Source organism: Callorhinus ursinus, unplaced genomic scaffold, assembly GCF_003265705.2.
Source record: "Callorhinus ursinus isolate GAN/ISIS: 27379988/994484 unplaced genomic scaffold, GSC_fseal_2.0 scaffold9, whole genome shotgun sequence".
Lineage (NCBI taxonomy): Eukaryota > Metazoa > Chordata > Mammalia > Carnivora > Otariidae > Callorhinus > Callorhinus ursinus.
In genome coordinates, this window is record NW_027397071.1 from 59965747 (window position 1) to 59988305 (window position 22559).

General features: G+C 40.0%; 2 protein-coding genes across 5 annotated transcripts in view; one reads left to right on the top strand and one right to left on the bottom strand.

The window, feature by feature from the left end:
• Positions 1-2733: 2733 nt before the first annotated feature.
• PRPF38A (pre-mRNA processing factor 38A) lies at positions 2734-18609 on the bottom strand. 2 transcript variants are annotated; one of them, XM_025871618.2, is made up of 10 exons: positions 18353-18609; positions 16414-16573; positions 14360-14481; positions 12600-12685; positions 9497-9607; positions 7006-7118; positions 6377-6403; positions 6159-6256; positions 5654-5702; positions 2734-5015 (listed from the first exon to the last, which is right to left on the bottom strand). In XM_025871618.2, the coding sequence occupies exons 1-10, from the start codon at positions 18480-18482 to the stop codon at positions 4973-4975; spliced, it is 939 nt and encodes a 312-aa protein (XP_025727403.1). In that variant the 5' UTR covers positions 18483-18609; the 3' UTR covers positions 2734-4972. The 2 variants fall into 2 exon arrangements, with proteins under 2 accessions (XP_025727403.1, XP_025727402.1); XM_025871617.2 differs by having other exon boundaries at positions 6159-6280.
• Positions 18562-22559, top strand: part of ORC1 (origin recognition complex subunit 1) — a 30668-nt gene continuing 26670 nt past the window's right edge. For 2 of the 3 annotated variants that reach the window (XM_025871616.2, XM_073896752.1), the window contains exons 1-3: positions 18562-18697; positions 18825-18955; positions 22421-22520. The gene's annotated coding sequence lies outside the window, so the exon portion shown is untranslated. Of the gene's footprint in view, positions 18698-18784; positions 18956-22420; positions 22521-22559 lie in introns of those variants that run through there. The other variant, XM_025871615.2, reaches the window with a different exon arrangement.

The following is a 22559-nucleotide window of genomic DNA, read 5'->3' on the forward strand; positions in this document are numbered from 1 at the left end:
AGTGCAGAATCCTGGTATGACTTTGAGCATTCAGGATTTTTTTTTTTTTAAGTTAAGTGTTCATATATTTAGTCTTAGAGAACAGATGATGAGGTGTACAGGATGTTCATTTTACTCTTTTGTCTATATTTGAAATTTTTATTGGAAAAAAACCTCCAACAAGAGACTGCCCCCAGCTCAGCCTTACTTTCCAAAGGAAGGCATTTTACCACCTGGCAAAAGGTACTTTTGGGGCAAAAGTAACCTAGGTTTTAATTATATGACAGTGTTCTACATAGTAACTTACAGCATCTCACTTGTCCCTCCTTCAGCAATTACCTGTGCTCAATAAATGGCAAAACTGTACCAAGTGGAAAAACAGAATACTGTTAGTCTGTAATTTATACAGTAGTATCTCAGTTTTAGAAGTTTGCAAATTTCTCATAGAAGTTGTAAACTTAAAAGTTTTTGATTGTGAATTCATATTCATTGTAGTGATTGAAGTGCCCAAATTATCAATTTTAGAGTATACACACCACACTTAAGATCATATTGTTTTGAAATGTTTTGTATAATGTTTAATGACATGGAGAGATTAATATTTTCATTGTCATTAAAGATTATTCAAAAGTATGAATATTAATAATGTACCATTTATTTTAGTCCCCTACAGATGGGACATTTCTGCTTTTTTCCTCCTATATAAAAAATATGTAAAGTGATGGGATAAAGCTATTTTTGTGTATATAACTCTAGTATGGTGAATTTATATATTTATATTTATATATGGGATTATTAGGTTAAAGGATAAAAGTTCTAAGGTTCTTGCTGTATATTACTAAATTGCCCTCCAGGAAAGTGGTCCCAACAAACAATATATAAAATGTGTTGGTAAGCTTATAAAATAGCTTTAAAGTCCAAACAGTTCATTTTTTCCCCTTGTAAAGGATAATTTAAATGTGTTTAAGAAAGGAACATTACATTAAAGAACAAAGTATAAAAACCACCCAAAAGTCCATCAACCAGAAATAAATACTATTAAGAGCTGATGAACTTCATTCATTCCACTTCTTATTTAAGTAATCTTTACACCCAACATGGGATTCAAACTCATGACTGAGATCAAGAGCCATACGCTCTTCCAACTGAGCCAGCCAGGTGTCTCTCTCCACCCCCAGCTATCTTTCTCAAACATACACATACATATAAAGAGTTTTACAAAAGTGGGCTCATATTCTGTATTTACTAAATATAGCAAATTAATTGTACTTGGATCTAACAAAAAAAATGTGAAAGAAACGCTCAACTTTAAAAAAAGTTTTTTCTATGGTAGTTCTGAAAGATTCCTCTTAAAATTAAGGACAATTACAGTAAACATTAAAGAGGCTAGAGTTATTTTTTCCTAGTTCTCATGTATGTTTTAATTAGAAACCATGTATGACTCCTGTTATGAAAAATGAAAGCACACTTAACAGGTCCTCTACTTCTTGGTTATATAATTTCTTACATAGACAATGTTCACATATAAGTTGAGCCCTAAAATTATTTCCCGTTATTTAGTCTTTAAAATGTTTGGTACCACTCCTTTTACTGCTTTTTTCGAAGTCCTTAATTTGATTTCTTGTTGGATGAGCTTCATTATTAGGCAGTTTTTCCCCAAGCGAATAGAATGCCTATTCTCTTTACATTTTAAACAGCTTTGCCTAGGTGTGAAATTCCCGTCACTATTTTCCGCAGACCTCTAGAGCCTTTTGCTTCATTATGAAGTTTGCTGTAAGATGAGACCAGCCTGATTTCCCCCCCCCATTATATAGGACTTGATTTCTCTTAGATGTCCCTATAATCCTTAATGTCTTAAATTCATTAGGATATTTCTTGACTGCTCTTTATTATTTCAAGAAAATTTTCTTGTATCTGGACATTTAATGTACCCAATTCATCAGGAATGTGAATTATGCATATGTAGGATTTCAATTGTTTTATTACCTTTGTAGCTTTTAAGTTTATTTTCCATTTTTATTTCCTCCAGCCTATTTTCTCTATGCTTTATTTTATACTCTATATTATCTAATAAGGCTTTTATTTTTCAAATCATTTTCTACTAAGCTTATTTCCCATCTCTTACCTTTTAATACCATCTTTGAACTTGTATACTTTGCCTTTTTTTTTTTTTTTTAAGATTTTTATTTATTTGACAGAGAGAACATAAACTGGGGAGTGGTAGAGGGAGAAGCAGGCTTCCCGCCTAGTAGAGAGCCCAATGTGGGGCTCGATGTCAGGACCCTGGGATCATGACCTGAGCTGAAGGCAGACGCTTAACGACTGAGCCACCCAGGTGCCCCTGATCATTCTTTTCTGACTAATGCTTATTGAACCTTAGGTCATACATAGGTGAATCTATATAATGGAAATAACAGAAAGGGGCTAGGGGAATGAGCTTTAAATGTAAAAGTTGGGTTGTTGGGGCGCCTGGGTGGCTCAGTCAGTTAAGCGTCTGCCTTTGGCTCAGGTCGTGATCCCAGGGTCTTGGGATCAAGTCCCACATCTGGCTCTCTGCTCAGCGGGGAGTCTGCTTCTCCCACTCCCTTTCATCTCTCTCTCTTTCGCTCCCTCTCAAATGAATAAAATCTTAAAAAAAAAAAAAGGTTGGGTTGTTTTACTGGAAGACTTTCGCCAAATTAATTGTGGGTAGTGAAATAAATTTAGTGGTTTACACCCAATATTAAAAACATACTAAAAAAAATACAGGAAACATTTTGCATAAGGAATATTTTTTTCCTGAAATTTGTTTCAACAGTTACAGAATATATGTTACAGAGGTAAAATATAAAATGTTCCTTAATATTGGCTAGTCAGAGTTACAAAGCTACAGTTCTAGGGCCTCGTCTAGTTAGGCTAGCACATAGATGACAGAAATCGCCCTCAGCAAAGTTTGTCCTTAAGCTCCATCTCCTCTGCAGTTCTGTAATTTACCACACCAATCTCTAGAGAGATGTTCAACATATCAAACTGAAGAACTCTTAGCTCTTTGAAATAATGAAAGAATAGGAACAATCTGCTTCCTGCTATAAGTTGGCTGTGTTACTAGAAATTTGGTTCAGATTTCACCATATACCTGAATAAGTATGCATTAAGTTGATTGATTGGGGAGGCTTATTTCTGTTATTAAAAGTTGTTGGGGTTTTGGGGGGGCAGGTTTTGAATTTTTGAATCTTACATTTTAAAGTGAATATTTTAACAATAATACTGGATAACTTGGTCTGCAGGTCATTAAGCCAGAAGACATTTCTTTCCATCTAGATCACTTTGGTAAAGAAATAACTGCTAGGTCTCAATAACAAATGTAAATAGAAGTGCTTATCTTTAATTCTTAAAGGCAGTCCTATATATAGTTGTATAATGGATAACAATAGCTCTTATGGTCAACTTTTATTAACTCAAGTATTATCAGGAATCACTGAAGAATGTGAAATCTCAAATATCCCAAAATGCTTTAAGATTGCAAAAGTCCTTCAGTTCAATAGCAAGCAAAAGAATATTTATCATATGACCAGATATAACTTCCCAAGAAACTGGATTCTGTGAGGCAGTTGGTCTCCATAATTCTTGCTGAGTCCAGAGCTGCAGGAAGTCAAATCACCCCCCCTCCCCCATTTCTTTTTTTCACTTTTCCGTTTTTAGAGGAGGAAAGGTAAGTACTGGTAGACTGAACTCTTCTAGCAAAGATCCCAACACCCTCTTGATTATCAGTGCCCATGGACACTCTGCATTTCTTATTTTGCTTCTGAATCTTCAGACCCTTAGCTTCTTTGCCATACTGTCTCCCAACTTTCTGAGTGGTTCATTTCATTTTCAGTTGGTTGATTGCGCTGTTTCCTCTTACCAGTGTTGAGTGTTGCCACTGATTCTGTTGTTGGCTTTTCTTACATAAACACTTCCTGGGCAATCCCATTTAATTCTGCATATTCCACAGTTACCTAAATGTTGTCAGTTCAGGGTTAGATCACTATGTTCAACTCCAGTTCCTAACAACCTGGGTTTATCTAATTATACCACAGCAGCCTCTAATTACACTTTAGGATAAATTGAATGCATCACTTGTTACTACTAACACAACTTTGACCACACGCCCCTCTAAAGCCTGGCCTCTTCCTGCTGTATTTTGTAGCTTTGTGAATTAATGGCACTATTTTCCAGCAACTCAGGTCAGAACCCTGAGTGGTATTAGATACTTTCCTCTTCTTTTCAATCTTGTTGCCCTACTGCTACTGACTATACTTGGATAATGTCAGTGCTTACAAAATAAAGGCTGCGCACCATAACCTAAAATTCAAGGCTCCTGGGGAAGAAGAAATACTCTATAAGAATGTTGTATAAAAGGTATTAAGTTTCATCGTTGAACTGTTCAATGCAATTGGATTAAATGATCCAGAGGAGGAAGTCCTACATTTGAATGCATTCTTTTCTTCTTACAAAGCTGCTGCTAACTCATCAGTTTTCATGCTATTATTACTACATGGACATGTTGGGGGAGGGGAAAAACAGAGTTAATAGGTTTTACTGACTTGATAGGTTTTACTGAGCAGCACAGATCTCAGGATTCTCAGAATAGGTACCATCATGGAGCAAAACAAAACTAAACTACAGAAAAATGGAAAATGGGTGTATAAAATTTAATAACAAAAAGGTCAACAGCCAGCCACATCCTGTCCTTGTCAGTCATCCTCTCTACCCTTACAAATTTCAGTACAGTCAAGGTTGGTTGCACAACGGGGTCCAAAGCAGCCCTTGGGAAGCACTATCCCTCAAATGTGGAGTATGACTCAGAGAGATACAAAACAGCACCTCTTTCATTTAAGAAAAAGAAAAGAGAAATTTGGTTAAAAAGAGCTAAAATATTCTCATAGCTGCCTGGGGAGTAGATCTTAATCCTTCCACAGAGATGCCTTCGGATCCACAGGTGGCCATTTGGACTAATACCAAACTGAGTCCATTACTCATTCCCTCTCCGGCTCTTCTTGTGGCTTTTCTTAGATCTGAAATTGTAACACATATAAACCATAATAAATTTAACAGCTGTTCAAGGAGCAAGGCAAGGACTTTTGAGGAAGACGGGGTATGCTGATACTGATGGGGATAGAGAGGACACCCAATATTCATTAAATGTGCTTGGTGTTATGTCTTAGAGCAACACTGAGGTATTACTATCCAAAATTTACCACTGAGGAAATGATCTCTGAGAGGTCGAGTGCACCGGACAGTGTACAGCATATAGCAATGATTTCTAATTAAAGTTTATCAAATGAAAGTGGCTTGTCCAGTGTCACTCAACTTAACCACAGATCTCCTGAGACCAAAGCTGTAATCCTACAAGGAAAAAACAAGGCACCTGGGTGGCTCATGATCCTGGAGTCCCGGGATCGAATCCCACATTGGGCTCCCTGCTCAGCAGGGAGTCTGCTTCTCCCTCTGACCCTCACCCCTCTCATTCTCTGTCTCTCAAAAATAAATTAAAAAAATTAAAAAAAGGAAAAACAAAACAGATACCGAATTCTAGTAATTCTTAGCGCAAGGGCCCAATTTTGTCCTGTAAAAAAGGAAAATTCCCAAATGTCCTCATCAAAACAAAAGTTCAGGTCTACCTTAGTTGTGTGATTGGGACTTTAATCCATACCTTTCCGGAGACTTCGAGTGGCTCCTGTGTCTGTGACTACGGTGATGACCTGGGGAAGAAAAGGCCACTGGATGAATGTTATTCTACCCACCTACTCCTCCACTATCATTTTCACTTCCCCCAATCCCATTCATTGGCGTGATGTTTTTTGGCTTATGCTAGACACACCTCTTAGATCTGAACCGTGTGTGTGTTTATGGGGGAGTGTCAGAAGAACTGAACCCACCTCATATGCATTCCGGGTTATGGCTAACTTTACAAACATCACATTGAGTATTTACCACTATGTAAAGTCTTATTCCTGTAATTTCAGATGACAAAACTGAAGCTCATCCTCCTTTCACCAAAGCTTGTAAGAGAACGTGAAGATGTGAACTCTTAATTTTCATATTCTCATTTCCTTTTCTTTTAAGCCATAATATAGCCAGGCTATTGTGCTGGAGGAGGCTAAGCACTTACTACATTTCTTTAAGACCACCAATAGCAAAAGGCCCAAATGCTATACCTGGGGACTTGGAGCGGGATCTGTGCCGTCTGTCTCGAGATCTGCTGCGGTGACGTCTTGGGCTTTTGCTCCGATGCCTTTCTCGGCGAGGGGAGGGGCTGTGGAAATGATTGGTTAGATCCCTTTATCTGACATTGTACTCATCACAACAGCAGCCCCCCCCCGCCCCCGCCCTCTCCAAAGCCCTATCTTTCATTACAAATCAATCGAAGGCCTACCTCCTCCTTTTAGGAGACCGACTCCGCCTATACAGAAAGAAAAAAGGAAGAACCTTAGTAGATGCACTGCACTTGTAGATTCCAAAAACTGCCCCAGTTCTTCACCCCTTTCTGTTATCCATGATTCTTTGTCCTGTAACCTTTTATTAGCACCCTCCCACTCTTAAGTCTGGGATTGGTCATGTGACCTGCTTTGGTCAATGGCGTATTTGCAGATGTGATACCAACAGATACTGAAAGGAAATTTGATGACTGATTTTGTGTGCTCTGGAATTCTGCCAATGCCCTGAGAACATGCCTAACGCAGCCTAGAATGAGACACACATACACACAGAGAAAAGATGAGCTGCCCCGGTCATCCTCATTAAAAGCCATCCTATACTAGCCAGTAGACAGCTGACCACAAAAAGGTGTGTGAACTTAAACTGCCTATCCAAGCGCAACTTAAATCACTGACAGACTAAATAAATGGTTATTGCCACAGAGGTTTTGCGGGTTGTTGTTTTATAGCAGTTGCTACACTGGGCAAACATTCTCCACAATCTGGACTTTTTCCTTCCCTGAAGTCCAAACTCCTATGCTACCATGCTTAACGTCTCCCTGGAAGAGGCCAAAGACTAGGGCCTTACCTTCTGGGAGACCGGCTCCTACTCCTCCTATAGCGCAATGTGGGAGAACGACGGGGCTTGTCCAAGTCTCGGTAGCTTCTCCGGCGGTGATCAGGTGAGGGTACTCTCTCCAACTGGAAAAGAAATGGATAGGTCAAAGAAGAACACAGACTTACAGAGAACCATTTAGGGACAGTATATACACTCCCCTCCTTATCCTGTCCCAAATTCTACCTTCAAGTGACTTCAAACACAGTAAATACATAGATAACCCTAAGGACAAAAAGAACTACTAAATAGAAAAAAAATGAACTGTTTCCAATAATCCCACCACTGTTCTAGTGTTGGTACCAGTATTCTGGGACTATGTGAGAAGAGTGAGAGCTAAGTAATTATGCATATCTCCTTATGAAGCTAGATTTCCAATGTGAAAGAGGTAACATTTAAGATCAGTTAAGATTATAAAGTTTACTTTAATCTTTAAAATTTTCCTCTAGGTCTGCCAACTGTAGAGACCTAGAAACACTGACCAAACCATAGCAATGAGCATTTACAGTGCCCAGATTATGGTATCTAAATACCATTTTCCCTATAAATGAAACCAAGGGCTCCCTGGAAAAATGGCTAATTTCAGGTTGGGGGCAGAAGCTTACAAAACATGACCAGAACATATATCAGAAGACAAGGCGTCTGAGACCACGATGATTTTATCAGTCTCATGAGTCAAGTTGGGGGCCCCCCCACTGGCCAGAGGGGACAATTTCAGCATCAACAAGGACTATGATGGTTTAAAACACATCCAATTTGCTTAAATCCATGAGTTTACAATGTTACTAAGGACAAAAGCTCATCACATTGGGAAGATACTATGGAGTCAACTCATTTTAAAAACTGATAAAGAGAAATAAATAATCCAATATTTTATCTTTTCTATATCAACTGTACCTATGAAAAACTAAATATTGATTTAGGAAACTTCTCTTTAAGCACTGTTATAGGTAACAAATGATGAAAAAACAAAGAATTAGAATATCACCATTTTACAACCCCCTTAATGGGTCTAGGCAGAGATCATCTAGGCACAGTGGCTCCTAATATGACAAAAAGAGACAGCCTGACTTTGCTCACCCTGTGGGGGGGGGGGTACACACCAGTACCTATGAAGTAGTGTTGCTCTACTCCAAAGCCTACAAAAACCTCAAATCCAACTGAGCCTCCAGATCCAAGAATTAGTTTACAGAAGATACAAGGGACAATCGAACATGTTAAGTGACCTCACAGGGATACGATCAGAAAAATACAGATTGTAAAAATCTGTGTAGAATAATATGACTTGATTTATAGACCTTGTTTGAATGCTAATTCAAACGATTAAAAAATACAGGACAATTGGGGAAATGTGAATACTGAATATTTTTTTCGAGTTTTATTTAAATTCTAGTTAATTAACATAATTTTAGTTTCAACAGTGAATATTTGATACTAGAAATTACTGTTGATGTGGGGGTGACAGTGGTATCATGGTTAGGCCTTTTCTGAAATAGAGATGAAATATATGATGGCTGTCATCCTTGTCAAGAAAATTGGTGTGGGGACAATCTGGTAATAGAGATACAAAATAAGTAAAGTATAGAGGCTAGATAGTGGGCAAATGGAAACACCTTCTCTCCACTTTGGTAAGTGACTGAAATTTTCCATTATAAAAAGGAAAAACAGAATGCCTACTTTTGGTTCACTCACTACAAAAGAGCACCTCAGCCTTGCTTGCTTGGCTTTAAATTCATGAACTAACATTATGCTTCCTTTTGCACTCACCCTGAAGGGAGCCTACTGGCTCAGAGCTACACTTCCATTTACACTCAGTATCCATAAACCAGCATTTCTTATATTTCCCTCTAAATCCTTTCTGGATACATGTAATAGGTTCAGATCCTTCTTTTCTAACCATATTATCATATACTTTTCATAACAGTTTTAATGGCTAATAGTCTGTTGAGTTAATGATAGTTTACCTGACTGCTCTGACAGCTAGGTTGCTTTCAGCTTTTCAGCATTTTAACTAGTAAACATGAGCATGCAGTAGGTTTTTTTTTCCCCCTAAACTAGAGATAGGTTTACTCCTTAGGATAGGTTCAACTATGAACAGTATTATTTTTGTTCCAAGTATTTATTTTAATAGCTACCAACTGTAAGTCAATTATAATGTCCCAATGCTATGCAAAGGGCTTTATATATATCATCTTATTTATTACTCATAATAATCCTAAGAGAAAGGTGGTATTCTTGCTTTACAAAGGAAAAGACGGATATTAATTTGCACAAGATTATGAAGAGCTGAGATACGAATCAAAGTCTCTTTAACTCCAATGCCCATACTCTTAATGGTAAATACTGTACTTTTTGGTTAAAGAAAGTTAAAAATTAAACTGAAAACCAAACAAGGAAGGACCATTCCCCCACACCCTCCCCATAATTATCCCTCCTTTAACCCTTAAGCTCCCAGGTGCCTGACCTTCTCATCCTCCTCTTCCTCCTCTTCACTGGACTCCACATCATCCATGTCCTCTTCTAGAGCGCTGACCCGAGGCTCCAGCTGCTCAGCTTCCTCTAGTACATAACGTTTCTATAGAAAGTGTAATGAGAGTCAGGGGGCCTTGTTCTCTATGTCCTGAAGCCCCAACACTGGGCCTCTGGGATTGCCAGGAAAACTGGTGAGCAACAGCTGAGGCAGTATCATTTCAAAGACATGCTAGACAGTTCATGATTTTCCTAAGGAATTTAACATACTTGGCATCTATACTCACTCTTACATCCCCCTATAAATAGATAAATACAAAGTTGAAGGGAACAACTTCACTTTCTATTGGCTCTATTCTCTGTAATCTTTTACTCTTAAGGTCACTAAAATATCAATCAGTATAGGTGTAGCCCTGAATAAAAATGGAGCTTCATATACAAAGGCCAGTAAGTTCACAGTTGTAACTCTGGTGACTGGTAGTTCCAAGAGAGGTGTCAGAGCAGAATCTACCCCAAGACACCCACTGAGGCCCAGCCCAGTCTGGGGGATGAAGAGTGCCTTGGGTCCTGGTCTGGAGTAGCACCAGCTCTACCTAACCTGGGATTTAGGGAACTGTTTAGTAGAGTCATGCATTTTGAACCAAGTACAGGATATAAACAGTCTGTCTCCTGGTTCCATTTTCTTTTGAGATGTGGCTTAGCTGGCTTACTGCATGATTAAGGACCTGAAAGGCAAAGAGGAGTTCAAAAATGTCAAATGGGACTGGCTGGGTCATAAGATCCCTTATCATTTTCTTGTGCCCAAGACATAAAAAATGTTGGACAGCCCTAGAATAAATAGTAACATTTAGCTTAGATCTCAGTCATCCCTAACAAAATTCTATAAAGGTTGGGAAAATGAGACAAAGATGCTGCTATGTGAAGTCAATCCCTCATTAAAGAGCTCCTTGGAAGAAGGCTCTCCAGTTACAGGATCACCAGTTTGGGATCTAGGACTGCATCAGACAGGGCATCCCAAATTCCTAATGCTCACCAGACTCAGAAGTGACTAAAATCAATATATTAACTCATAGTATTTGTGTCTGATGAAATCAGAATTCATTTCAGAGCAGCTCCTTGCCAATGTCAGGGCACTGAAGTCCTTAATAAGAACAGCATCAGAGCAGAAGGGCAGTCTTAAGGGTCACTTCATCTAGGACACAAAGAGGCCCACAGCAGACCACACTTCTGGTGATAAAATATACATCAGTTAGATTTCAACTTCTCTCTCAGTGAGGCATGTTCTATGGTCTTCTAGACTATGCAGACCATCTTATTTACACCAATAGGCTTGCTTAAAGCTGGATGGGCTTTTGAACTCTTAGCTACAAACTGACTGCAATTCAAAATAATCCATTTCTTATAGCATTTCTAAAAATGAGAGCAGCTAATAATGATAGTTAACATAACCATAATGAATGTGAAAATTGGGCCCTGAAAGCAGATTTTCAGTTTTGAAATCTTATTCTCTTTACTACACAGTCTACAGTAGCCAATGAAGAATAGGAAAGATATACCACATTCATTTTCAGGATTTTTATTTTATAGATTCTTATAACTGGGTCACTGTGGAGGAAGAGTTGATTCACTGCATTTAAATGTGAGCACTCATCTACCAACTACTTTTTATCTGGTTGATTTGCTGCCTCATTTGAACCATCTGTAAGATATCTTTTTTTTTTTTTTTTAAGATTCAGATATCTGCAATTCATTCTATTCCCTACTTTGAAATAATTATCATGAAATATGTATTACTATGCTGAGTGAAGGAAGAAAAAAGAAAGCATGTACTGATTTAATTCCAAAACACATCTATTATGACAGTATATCAATGGTTGCTTAGGGGTAAGAGAGGAGGAAAGGAAGGGATTACACAAAAGGAAAAAAGGGAACTTTTCGGGTGGTATGTTCACTATTCTTGATTGTGACGGCAGTTTCAAGGGTGTATACATATGGCAAAACTTACCAAATTGCACACTTAATATGTAGTTTATGTCAATTATACCTTAATAAAGCCATTTAAAAGAAAAAAAGAAAAAACCCTTTGTTCAAATGAAATCTCACTCTTAAGCCAAATATGTAATTTAGAGAAAAAAGGAGCTACTCTGGAATATGTGGGGCTGTCTCCTCTTACTCCTCTCAGCAGCCTTAAAACAGTCCCACAGAGTAGTTTAAAGACCACTGAAGTAGCCTAATTTCCCCATTTTATAGATGGGAAAATAAAACCAGGTTCCATAGCTAGTCAGCTGTAACAAGAGAAACTTAATCTCTTAATTCCCTGCTTCATCATCTCTCCATTATAGATCATTCCCTTTCTCTTTAGGCAACCTACTGTATCTGTTTTCCCTTTTTATTTTATAACAGTAGTTCTAAAATAATACTCTGCAAAACCCATTCCTGAAAGGTGCTTCATGGATAATCATTTATCACTAGGAAAAGGTGCAGCGTTATAAAGGTGACATTTAAGGGGTTAAGATCTCAGTCTACCACTCCTGACCCTCCTTTTATCTGTTTTACATCCTACAGTTTCCTTCATATATCATTTTATGAGACTGAGGACCTTCAGTCTTCATATATCATTTTAAAGAAGAAAGTCTTCCTGTTTTACTCACTTTTAAAGCCCTACCCTTTCAATACTTTATCTGTTTTCCTCTCCCAATCCCCTTTTTCATACATATGAAGACTATTTTTTAAATGTTTTATTATGTTAATCACCATACATCATTAGTTTTTGATGCAGTGTTCCATGATTCATTGTTTGTGCATAACACCCAGTGCTCCACACAGAACGTGCCCTCTTTAATACCCATCACCGGGCTAACCCATCCCCCCACCCCCCTCCCCTCTAGAACCCTCGGTTTGTTTCTCAGAGTCCATCGTTTCTCATGGTTCGTCTCCCCCTCCATTCTTCCCCTCCTGCTATCTTCTTGAAGACTAGTTATTAAGATGAGGACCCCTGAGATCCATGGGCTACAGTGTTTTATTGTGTATGTGTACTTGTCTGTCTCCCTGTCTTGGGGAGAGAAGGGCAACTCTGACAAGAGACCTTTATCTCTTACCTGTAGCCGGGGTAGAATGATGTCACAGACTCTCTCACTGTGCAGCAGTTCATCAATAAACTCATCTACATGCATCAGTTCAAACTCTGAAAGAACAATCATAAGCTCAGGCAACTTGGAAATAAATTTATATAGCCAACAAGTAAAAGAAATGTAAGACTCTATGTAAAAAATCTAAAAAAGTACTTGGTATACAAAGTGTGAATCCTCTGCAGCCTCCCTTCCCTGCACATTTACTAGTAAAGCCATTCAGTGTGGCAGTTACGGAGAAGGGATTACTGACAGACCTGGGCTCAAACTACAGCCATTCATAGCCTTGTCATCATCACTTCATTCATTCAGCTCACCTTTACTGAGGCCATCTATATGCCAGGCCTCTTCTTGGAGCTGGGGATAAAGGGATGAATGAAGCTGTCCCAATCAGCAGGAGACACAACACAAAAGCAAACACGAACAGTTCTGAATTGTATAGGGGTGATTTTTTTTTTTTTAAGATTTTATTTATTAGCACACAGGAGAGAGCATGAGCAGGGGGAGGGGTAGAGAGAGAGGGAGAAGCAAACTCCCTGCTGAGCAGGGAGCCCGATGCAGGAAGCCCGATGCAGGACTCGATCCCAGGACCCAGGGATCATGACCTGAGCTGAAGGCAGATGCTTAACCGACTGAGCCACCCAGGTGCCCAGGGGTGATGTTCTTGAACAGGTCAAATAACTCAGGTACAATTTCTCAAGTAAACCATGTTTCAAAATATAGAGCATGTATCTTATGTGGTAAATAAAGTAATAGCTTTTCAGAATTTTTAAAGTAAACCTTAGTTCAGTGGTTCTCAAACAGGGGTTAACTTTGCCACCCACAACTAGTGGGGATGCTACTGTCATCTAGTGGGCAGAGGCTAGGGATACAGCTAAATATCCTACAATGAGCTGGACAGCTCCCCACAACAAAGAATCATCTGCATCAAATTGTCAATAGGTTGAAAAACCCCATCTTAGTTTAACATAATATAAACATAAGGAATTCCATGATGCCCATGACCATCTTGTTCACCATGTTATTTCCAGTACAAAGGACAGTACCTGGCATGACACTGGCACTTAATTATGTATTTATTCAATAAACAAGTTAGTAAGTTAAAAAAGTTTACAGTAAAATACCAAATTGTTGACTTTCTACTGCTTAATGTTACATGTAAAAGGCAATGTTACTAATCTTCTGTTACGACACTAAGTGAGAAGAAAAAGGTTTTACTGTATTACCCTGAATCCCCCTCTAGAGCACATGTGGAGGGAGCACATGATGCAAGGCTGGGATTGACATAAGATGCAGTTGGAGGGGCGCCTGGGTGGCTCAGTTGTTAAGCGTCTGCCTTTGGCTCAGGTCATGATCCTGGGGTCCTGGGATCGAGCCCCTCATCAGGCTCCCTGCTCAGCGGGGAGCCTGCTTCTCCCTCTCCCACTCCCCCTACTTGTGTTCCCTCTCTCGCTGGGTCTCTCTCTCTGTCAAATAAATAAATAAATAAATCTTAAAAAAAAAAAGATACAGTTGGAAAGGTAGGCAGACAGGGATAGACTGGGTAAGGCCAACAGGAAGCTAGGAGTCTAATGGAGTACTCCATGCAGGAGGTGGAGAAACTGAAATGAAGACAGTAACAACAAGGATGAAGAGCATTCACAATGTACATTACAATGTGAAGGTAGAGATACTGGTGAAATAAAAACTGGTTCAGGGAGGAAGGTCCAAACACTTGGTACCATACTCACCCCCATTTCGGTTCTGGCTCTTGATTTTTCGATAGTCGTTGTAGAGAGGCTCTAAGTACTTGTAGCAATCAATTGCAGTGCCTGTCAGCCTCATGTAAAGTGCTCCCAACATACGGACATATCTGACAAATAGAGGACAGTGGAACAATAGGCCATCCTAAAAAGTTCTTGTTCTTGAGTTTCATACCTGGCTTTTCTCAGGACAGTAGTGGATGTACAAGTTCTTTCTCTTCTTTGGCAGATGAGAGAACTGTAATTTTAGAGGCAACATGGGGCAGCAGAAAGGTAAAATATGAAGACCTGGGTTACAAGTTCCCATTCTACCACTTACTGGCTGCAGGAACTTGGGACATGTTGATCAACTTCCAGAGTCTATTATATCATGTATAACATGAAGACAGAACCTATTTACCTCATAGGATTACTGTAAGAATCAAATGAGATACTGAATTTAACAATAATATAGAAGATATGTTTACTAACAATACAAGAAATAATATATATATAGATGTGAATATATAAACTGTTGCTAGGCAGCACAGAGTACTGGTTCTGGAAAAAAGTCAAAGTCCTCTGGGTTACAATTCTGATTCCATTACTTACTGGCTTTGCTACATTAGGCAAATTACTTGCTTCCTCAATCCTTGTAAAATGGAGATAATTGTGCCTAATTTGCTGGCTTGGTTTATTTACTAAGAAACGTGTGTAGAGTGCTAAGCATAGCATACAGCACATATAAGTGCCTAATAAAAGCTATTTTCTAGCTGTTAATGTTTTGTAAGATTCCTTTTTCTTTTTTCCGATATCCGACTACCCACTCAAATTCTTCCCTTGGAATAACTAGTAGGCATTTGAAACTCAACAGTTTCTTTCTTTTTTTTTTTTTTTAAAGATTTTATTTATTTATTTGAGAGAGAGAGAATGAGAGATAGAGAGCACGAGAGGGAAGAGGGTCAGAGGGAGAAGCAGACTCCCCGCTGAGCAGGGAGCCCGATGTGGGACTCGATCCCGGGACTCCAGGATCATGACCTGAGCCGAAGGCAGTCGCTTAACCAACTGAGCCACCCAGGCGCCCTCAACAGTTTCTTTATATGACAAACAGAATGGAGTAGAAAAGAATCTGAACACTGAAGCCAAGTTTGCCATTTACTGTTTGACCTTGAAATTAATCTGTCCCTAAGTTTCCTTCCCTGTGTAACAGGGATAATAATTTTGCAGGGTTAGGGTGCCTGGGTGGCGCAGTCGTTAAGCGTCTGCCTTCGGCTCAGGTCATGGTCCCAGGGTCCTGGGATCGAGCCCCGTATTGGGCTCCCTGCTCAGCGGGAAGCCTGCTTCTCCCTCTCCCACTCCCCCTGCTTATGTTCCCTCTCTAGCTGTGTCTCTGTCAAATAAATAAATAAAATCTTTAAAAAAAATTTTTTGCAGGGTTGTCGTGAAGGTTAAATAATTATATGTAAATCCCTTAGAGAGTGGCACGTAATAAGCTACTATATCTGTCTTCTATACCTGTCTGTGAACTCCTTGAGAATGAATAAAATAATATGAGCAGCTGATATTTTGGGGGTATTTACCATGCAACAGGCACTGTATTGTGAGATACACAGCACTATCTTCTTTAACCCTCACATCAATCTTGAATTGGTATCATCATCTCCATTTTACAAGTAAAGAAAGTAAAGCTCACAAAATGTAGTAACTTCTCCAAGGTCACAATAAATCTGAACATGACTAGACATGAGTCTGGACATGAACCTCCATCTACACCAAAGTTTTCCCGCTTATCTACCACATTATGTAGTTTTCTTCATCTTTGAGCATCCAGTGCTACCAGCATACGAGGCACTCACTTCTGCTTAACGTATGTTCAGTGAATTTGTGAAATGCTTTTTGGGCACGAGGGGTATTTACCAGGGCTGAGAATGTAAAGGAAAAGACCAATATAATCAGAACAGACAAAATAACAAGATACACTGCTTTCACTCCTCTTAACCAAAGCCAAATTCTGGACCACTGAAATTGAAGCTTTTATATTAGCGAGTCAACATTTCACTCACTTGAAATCTTCATTTTTGATAAACTCTACAATGATATCCTTCTCAGGTTGAATCTGAAGCATCTTCAAGGTCAAACACAGAAAGGGAGTTGGCTTTATGTTGCCACCATAGACACCACCCACAAACCTCAACTCCATGGCTTTATCGACTACAAGTTCAGCTAAAAAAAAGCAAAAACAAAAACAAAGTGGCATCTCAGACATATTAGGACCAAGCTTTTCCCAGTTTGAAGTGGAGATAAGCTAGTTCAAGGTTTGGTGCTCCTGAATACTAATTTACAGTTTAATATTAGAAGAACAATTGTGTATTAATAGTAAAAATAATAATAATAGCAGCCAATATACACTGAAAGATGACTATATGCCAGGTACTCTGCTAAGCATGTCATATTATCTCATTTAATCTTCACAATTAGCCATGAAGTTCCTGCACTGAGGCTGTTTTCAGCTAAGGAAAATGAAGGCTAAGGAAGGTTAAGTGACTTGCTCAGGGTCCACAGCCAGAGGAGCAGGCCTGGATTTTACATGTTATCAGTCTAACTTCAGAGTCCATGCCCGTCACCATTATGTTTGGAGAAACACAGCCAGATTCCGAGTTAAAAGAAACAGTAACAGCAAACGACTCAATAGCTACATATCCTTGAGCAAATGTTATCTACAAAATGGGGATAATAACCTTCCACAATTGTTTTCAAAAGCAAACACTAGCTGTGTGAACTCTAGGGCAAGTCATTTTACCTTACTTCTTTTTTAGACTATCAGTTCAAATCTGAATAATAAATGTACAAAGTTTCAGGGCTATAGTGAGAGTCAAACTTACAGCCAGGTGCTAAACACTGGAGATGTAGGTAGAGGGATAAAGAAGGACAAAATAACTACACTTACAGAGTTTACAGACTGGCAAGGCAGAAAGCATTGAAAAAATAATTGAAAGTGTGATGAATAGTTGAAATAAGAGGCAGAATGCAATAAAATTATACAACAAGGGAACATAATCTTGCGTTGGAGGGAAAAGGTCATGAGTTCACTTTGGGACATACTGAGTTGGCATGTCTTGGAATTAGAGATTTAGATCTCAGAAAGAGATCTGGGCTGGAGAAATTTGAAGGCATCTACATATAAGATGTAACCATAGTGTGGAGATCATCCAAGGAGAGAACTCTAGGTAATGAGAAAAGATCCCAAAATTTATCCAAAATTTACATGACTCCAAAATTTAACAGTGACTCAGAGAGACACAATATGACGTGTCCATGGACACACAGCTAATGGTGGTGGCAACAACGATAATGGCACAGAGTAGTTAACAGTGGTAACAACTAGCACCACCACAACTGCTGAATGCGTCTTAAAATATACACCTCTAACCATACCAAATACTTTTTATACATTATTGCATTTAATCCTTAGAGCAACCCTTTGGGGTGGGCATTATGATACTCGTTTTACAGCAGAGGACGACATGGTTCACTGGGGTAAAAGAGCTACTAAAATGAGAAGCCAGAATTCAAAGATTTAAAGACTACCTGGAAGCCTTCTCTGAAGAACTGGTATTTGTATTAGGACCCGAACGTGGAAATACTGCAAATGGTCCAGATTTAGGGATAGTAATACCCTGAATTGAGTTTCAGGTATGTTAAAGTTCCTTTAAGAACTTCAGAGTCCCTGAGCTTAACAGTGTTTGGGAACTCAGCAGATTATAGTAAACATGGAAACACCCAGAGAACCCAACACAGACACCCTTCGGAATAAGGCTGTAGCAGATTCATATGTGTCCCCAAAGCCAAACACAAAACTAGGCACATAGTAGGTGCTCAGATTTTTCTGAATGACTGACAGATTCCCCTCCAGTCTCACGCCCGGGGACCACTCCCACCGACGCCCAGTCAGGAGAACTGGGCCACAAGGCGGGGGGAGGGGGTCCGCGCGCTGCCGCTCACCCGTCAGTCCAAAGCACTCCTCTTTCCAGTACTTGGACTCATAGATTCGCGTCCGAATGATCTTCTCCACCAGATACTGAGGATTGGTGCCGTGGATACTGTGCGCATCCTTCACTGTACGGTTCGCCATTTTAGAACGCCTTCAGTTCTATTTCCGTCGGGTCCTTTAATGCGTCACATCCAGGTTAAAAAAAAAAATCTGAGAGGGACGGAGAAGGATGGAGGAAGTCTCTCTAAAGAGCTCAGGCCACCATCTTGGTACCCGGAATGCTGCAAGGAAAGGACCTTCCTTCCGCGAACTGCGTCGCCGACCGAATCAATGATGGTCGCTGCACGTTGGCGGACGTACGACGTGCAACCCCTCCTGGGTGGGCGGGGCTGAGGGCTGGCTGGTGTCGTAACGTAGGGACAGCCTGGGGGCGGAGCCACGACGTTTGGCGCGAAAATTTCTTTTCTCCACCTTCTTTCCTAGCTGGGCGCCCGCTTTGGCTCCGGCGTGCGGCCTGTGGCTGTAAGAGGAGTTCAGCTGGGGCAGGTTAGAGTTGCTGCGGCTCCACGAACTCCTGGAGCTGAGACGGTGGGAACAGAGGGCTTCAGCGCCCGGTGAGTGTGGCATTCCGAGGCTGGAGGGGGATCTGGGCCGGGGAGACTGGAGAAGTTCTCTGTGGACTCAGTCATTGATTCATTCAGAAGATTATTTACAAAGCGCCTGTTAAGTACCACTGTTCTAAGCCCATTAGGAGCATTTTTCTTTTTCACATCCCGATTTGTAAAAGGCTTCCCGCTCCGCCAGGGACTGGGAGTTTGCAGTTGGGGAAACCGGAAGCCAACAGCGGAGAAGCGTGAGCCTTCTTGCCCTCAGCGCCCTGAGAGTCTCATTAATGATCTTAACCATCCCTCCTATTTGCTTTACCCTTGGGAAGCTTTTCCGTCTTTTCCTTCTTTGGGGCGTCGTGAACCAAGCACCACAGGGAAGGCAGAACAGCAGAAGTTAGTACCCCATTTTACGGATGTAACAGTTGAGCCCAGAGAGCCTTGTCTAGGTCGCTTTTTGTGAATAAGAGGCCTGGCTTCCACCCAAGCTTCCCGCCCCAGGTGAGCTGCTCTTAATTGCGGGACTCTGATCCACCTTCTTTCTAGGAGCGAAGTCTAATGGCATGTGTTCTACTTCCTTAAGTCTAACCCCAGAGTAGGAGCGCCTTTTGATTTTCATAGTTGGAAAAAGCACTGGACTTAGAAGCATGAGATGTGAGATTCTTATCCTGGGCTACGAAACTGCGATGATTAGATATGTCAGTTTTCGATTTTAGTAGTCTTTAAAAATGGTACCCTCTTCCCTGCTGTTATTGGGTACTTGTGAATGCCAGCGGAGGTTTCTGATGTGAGAGCACGGTTTACCAAGTCTGCAACAGTTTTTAACGAGACAGAGGGCAATATGTGGATGTTAGAAGGTTTATGAATTCCCCGAAATTAAGTGCAAAATTTTGGTGTGAATTGTATGCGAGTTTCCCAACATTCCTCAAATTTTTTTTTAAAGATCCTCTGTCTCTTACAAATAAATGCAAGGGTTTAAGGGAGTGAAGAAGTGAATTTGCCATTTTGCATTTTCTCACTTAATCCAAGAATAGTGCGTGGCACACAATGGGTGATTAATATATAGTGGTTGAATAAAAGGAAGATTCTATTATTATATCCATTTTGTGGGTAAGGAAATTGAGGTCCATTTGATTTCCCAGTTAGTGGCTGGGAAGCCTGACTTACTGTAGTAAGCTCACCAGAAGCAAGTTCTCTCAGGCAATTAACATTATCCGCTTTCACATAGGTGTTGTGTTGTAAGGTTTAGAATCATTGGAATCCTGGCTGCTCAGGGTTCGAATTAAGGCTGTACCATCTTGTGTAACATTGGGACAAGTTAATCATTTTGAAGTGCTAATAGCACTTACCTTTCATTCAGCAAATATTTATTATTGAGAGGTGTTGTACACTTAGTATGTACTAGCATTGTACTAGGATTATTTTGAGGATTAAATGAGATAAATGTATAGAGTTTTGGCTCCACCTTCTGTCGTATTGACTCAGTACATACCTGCTATCATTTTTACCGCAACTCCCTTATATTTTCCTTGGGTGTGGCACCCTGCACTGGGTGGTGTGTATGTTCTAGATTTCTGGTATCTGCAACAATTGAGAGCCTGTGGTGGTTATCTCCTAGAAGCCAAAGCCTTTGCTCCACCAAGTCAGGCCTGCCTTTCCACCCCATTCATCATCCCTCTTGGGTAATCTCTCTGCTAATGGTGGGTGAGATGAAATGCTGGGTTGAAGGTAAGAAAGTGCGGTAACAGTACAAAGAGGCTTGACATCCTTATGCTGCCTCTGTGGAAGGATTCTTAATTATTATTTTTTGAACTTTTCATTGAAAAATAACTATACCGACAAGTGCACATATCAGAAATGTACAGGTCAAGGAATTTTCTTAAAGAGAACATAACTGTGTAACCAGCTTCCAGATCAAGAAACTTGACCAGCATCCCAGAAACATGTCCCTTCCCCACTGTGTTAGTCACTTAGGTTACCTTCTGTTCTGACTTCTAACACCATGGCTTACTTTTAACCTATTTTTAAGCTTTATATGAATGGAATCAATATAGTATGATTTCTTTTGGTGTCTGATTTCTTTCGCTCATTGGTATTTTTTGAGATTTTCACCATATGTGCAGTTGTAGTTGGTTTAATTTCATTGCTGTATAGTGCTGCTATGAACATTTTGGTTCATGTCTTTTGATGGTATGTATGTTTTTCTGTTGGGTATATTGTGTTGGAATTGCTGAGTCATGGGATGTGCCGCTTTAGTAGATACAGCCCATTTTTCAAAGTGGTTTTACCAATTGACATGCCTTACAGCAGTGTATGAGGGTTCTAGTTGTTCTATGTCCTTACCACACTTGATACTGTCCTAATGATTTTTTTTGAAGATTATTTATTCATTTGACAGAAAGAGCACAGGCAGGGGGAGGGGCAGAAGGAGATCCCAGGACCCTGGGATCATGACCTGAGCCGAAGGCAGACATTTAACCGACTGAGCCACCCAGCGGCCCCTGTCCTAATGACTTTTAAAACCAGTTTGTTTTTCATTCATTTATTCATTCACCTATTTTATGCCAAGTCCTAACCTAAGCTCTGGGAATGCGGTTACGAACAAGATAGACAAGGTCCCAAGATCCGTGCTTTTTGGAAGTTAACATTCTAATGTAGGAAGTACAATAAATAAGAAAGTAATATAATGCTTATTGCTTTGATCATAGGGTGGTATAATGGAATATGACCCTGAGGGACAGTATAAGGTGGTGGGAGGGTAAATTTCCATTGGGTATCAGTGAAGGCCTATCTGAGAAAGTTTTATTGGGGCTGAGACCCGAGCCATCCCTGAAAAGATATGCAAGAGAGAACAGCAATGGTGTATTAAGTCTGAGGGCACCAACAACTTTGGTCTGGAGGTTTGGAAAACCAGGCCTGGAGCAGAGTGATAGACCAGAGTGAGGCAGGTTTTATGTCCAAGCCCAGATAGTCTTGCAATATCCCTGCTTGCTCAGCCTAGGGTAAATCACTCACCCTTGTGCATATGTGTCCATGTACTGGTCTCATTGAACACAGCTCATGATCTCCTAGAAAGGGAATGTTAAATTTTATCTTGGGTTGGTTTTTGAGGGAGGATGCCTGCTTTAGTAAGCTTAAATAACTTCTGGATTTAAAAGATTTGAGAGCATGGATTTTTTTTTTCCCCCCTCTTAGGTATACATGAGTACCTTAGAGGTATGGCGGTAATCCTTCTGTTTGCTGATTTGGGGTTTGAAAAAATGAAATTATTGTTTCAGTATAGTCAAGTATCATAGTCAAAGTGACAAATCAGGCCATTTGTCCTACAATTAGATTATTCAGGAATTGTAGACAGTTTTCTGGGAGATAACCAGTTTGCTACAAAGCACTCTAAGTGATACTCCAGTTCTTTTTAAAATGGCAGTTTAGTGAGTAATTGACTTGCATCTTTTGTTCTCTCTGTTCTCTCCGTAGCCTATTTTGCTTGATTACGTTGTGGAAAGGTGAAAAATTGCAAGTTTACTTCTGACGGTACCGTGTTAGATCATCCATTTAAAGGAATATCTATTGTAAGGTAAGTTAGTGTTATGTATTTCCTCGAACACTTACTGAG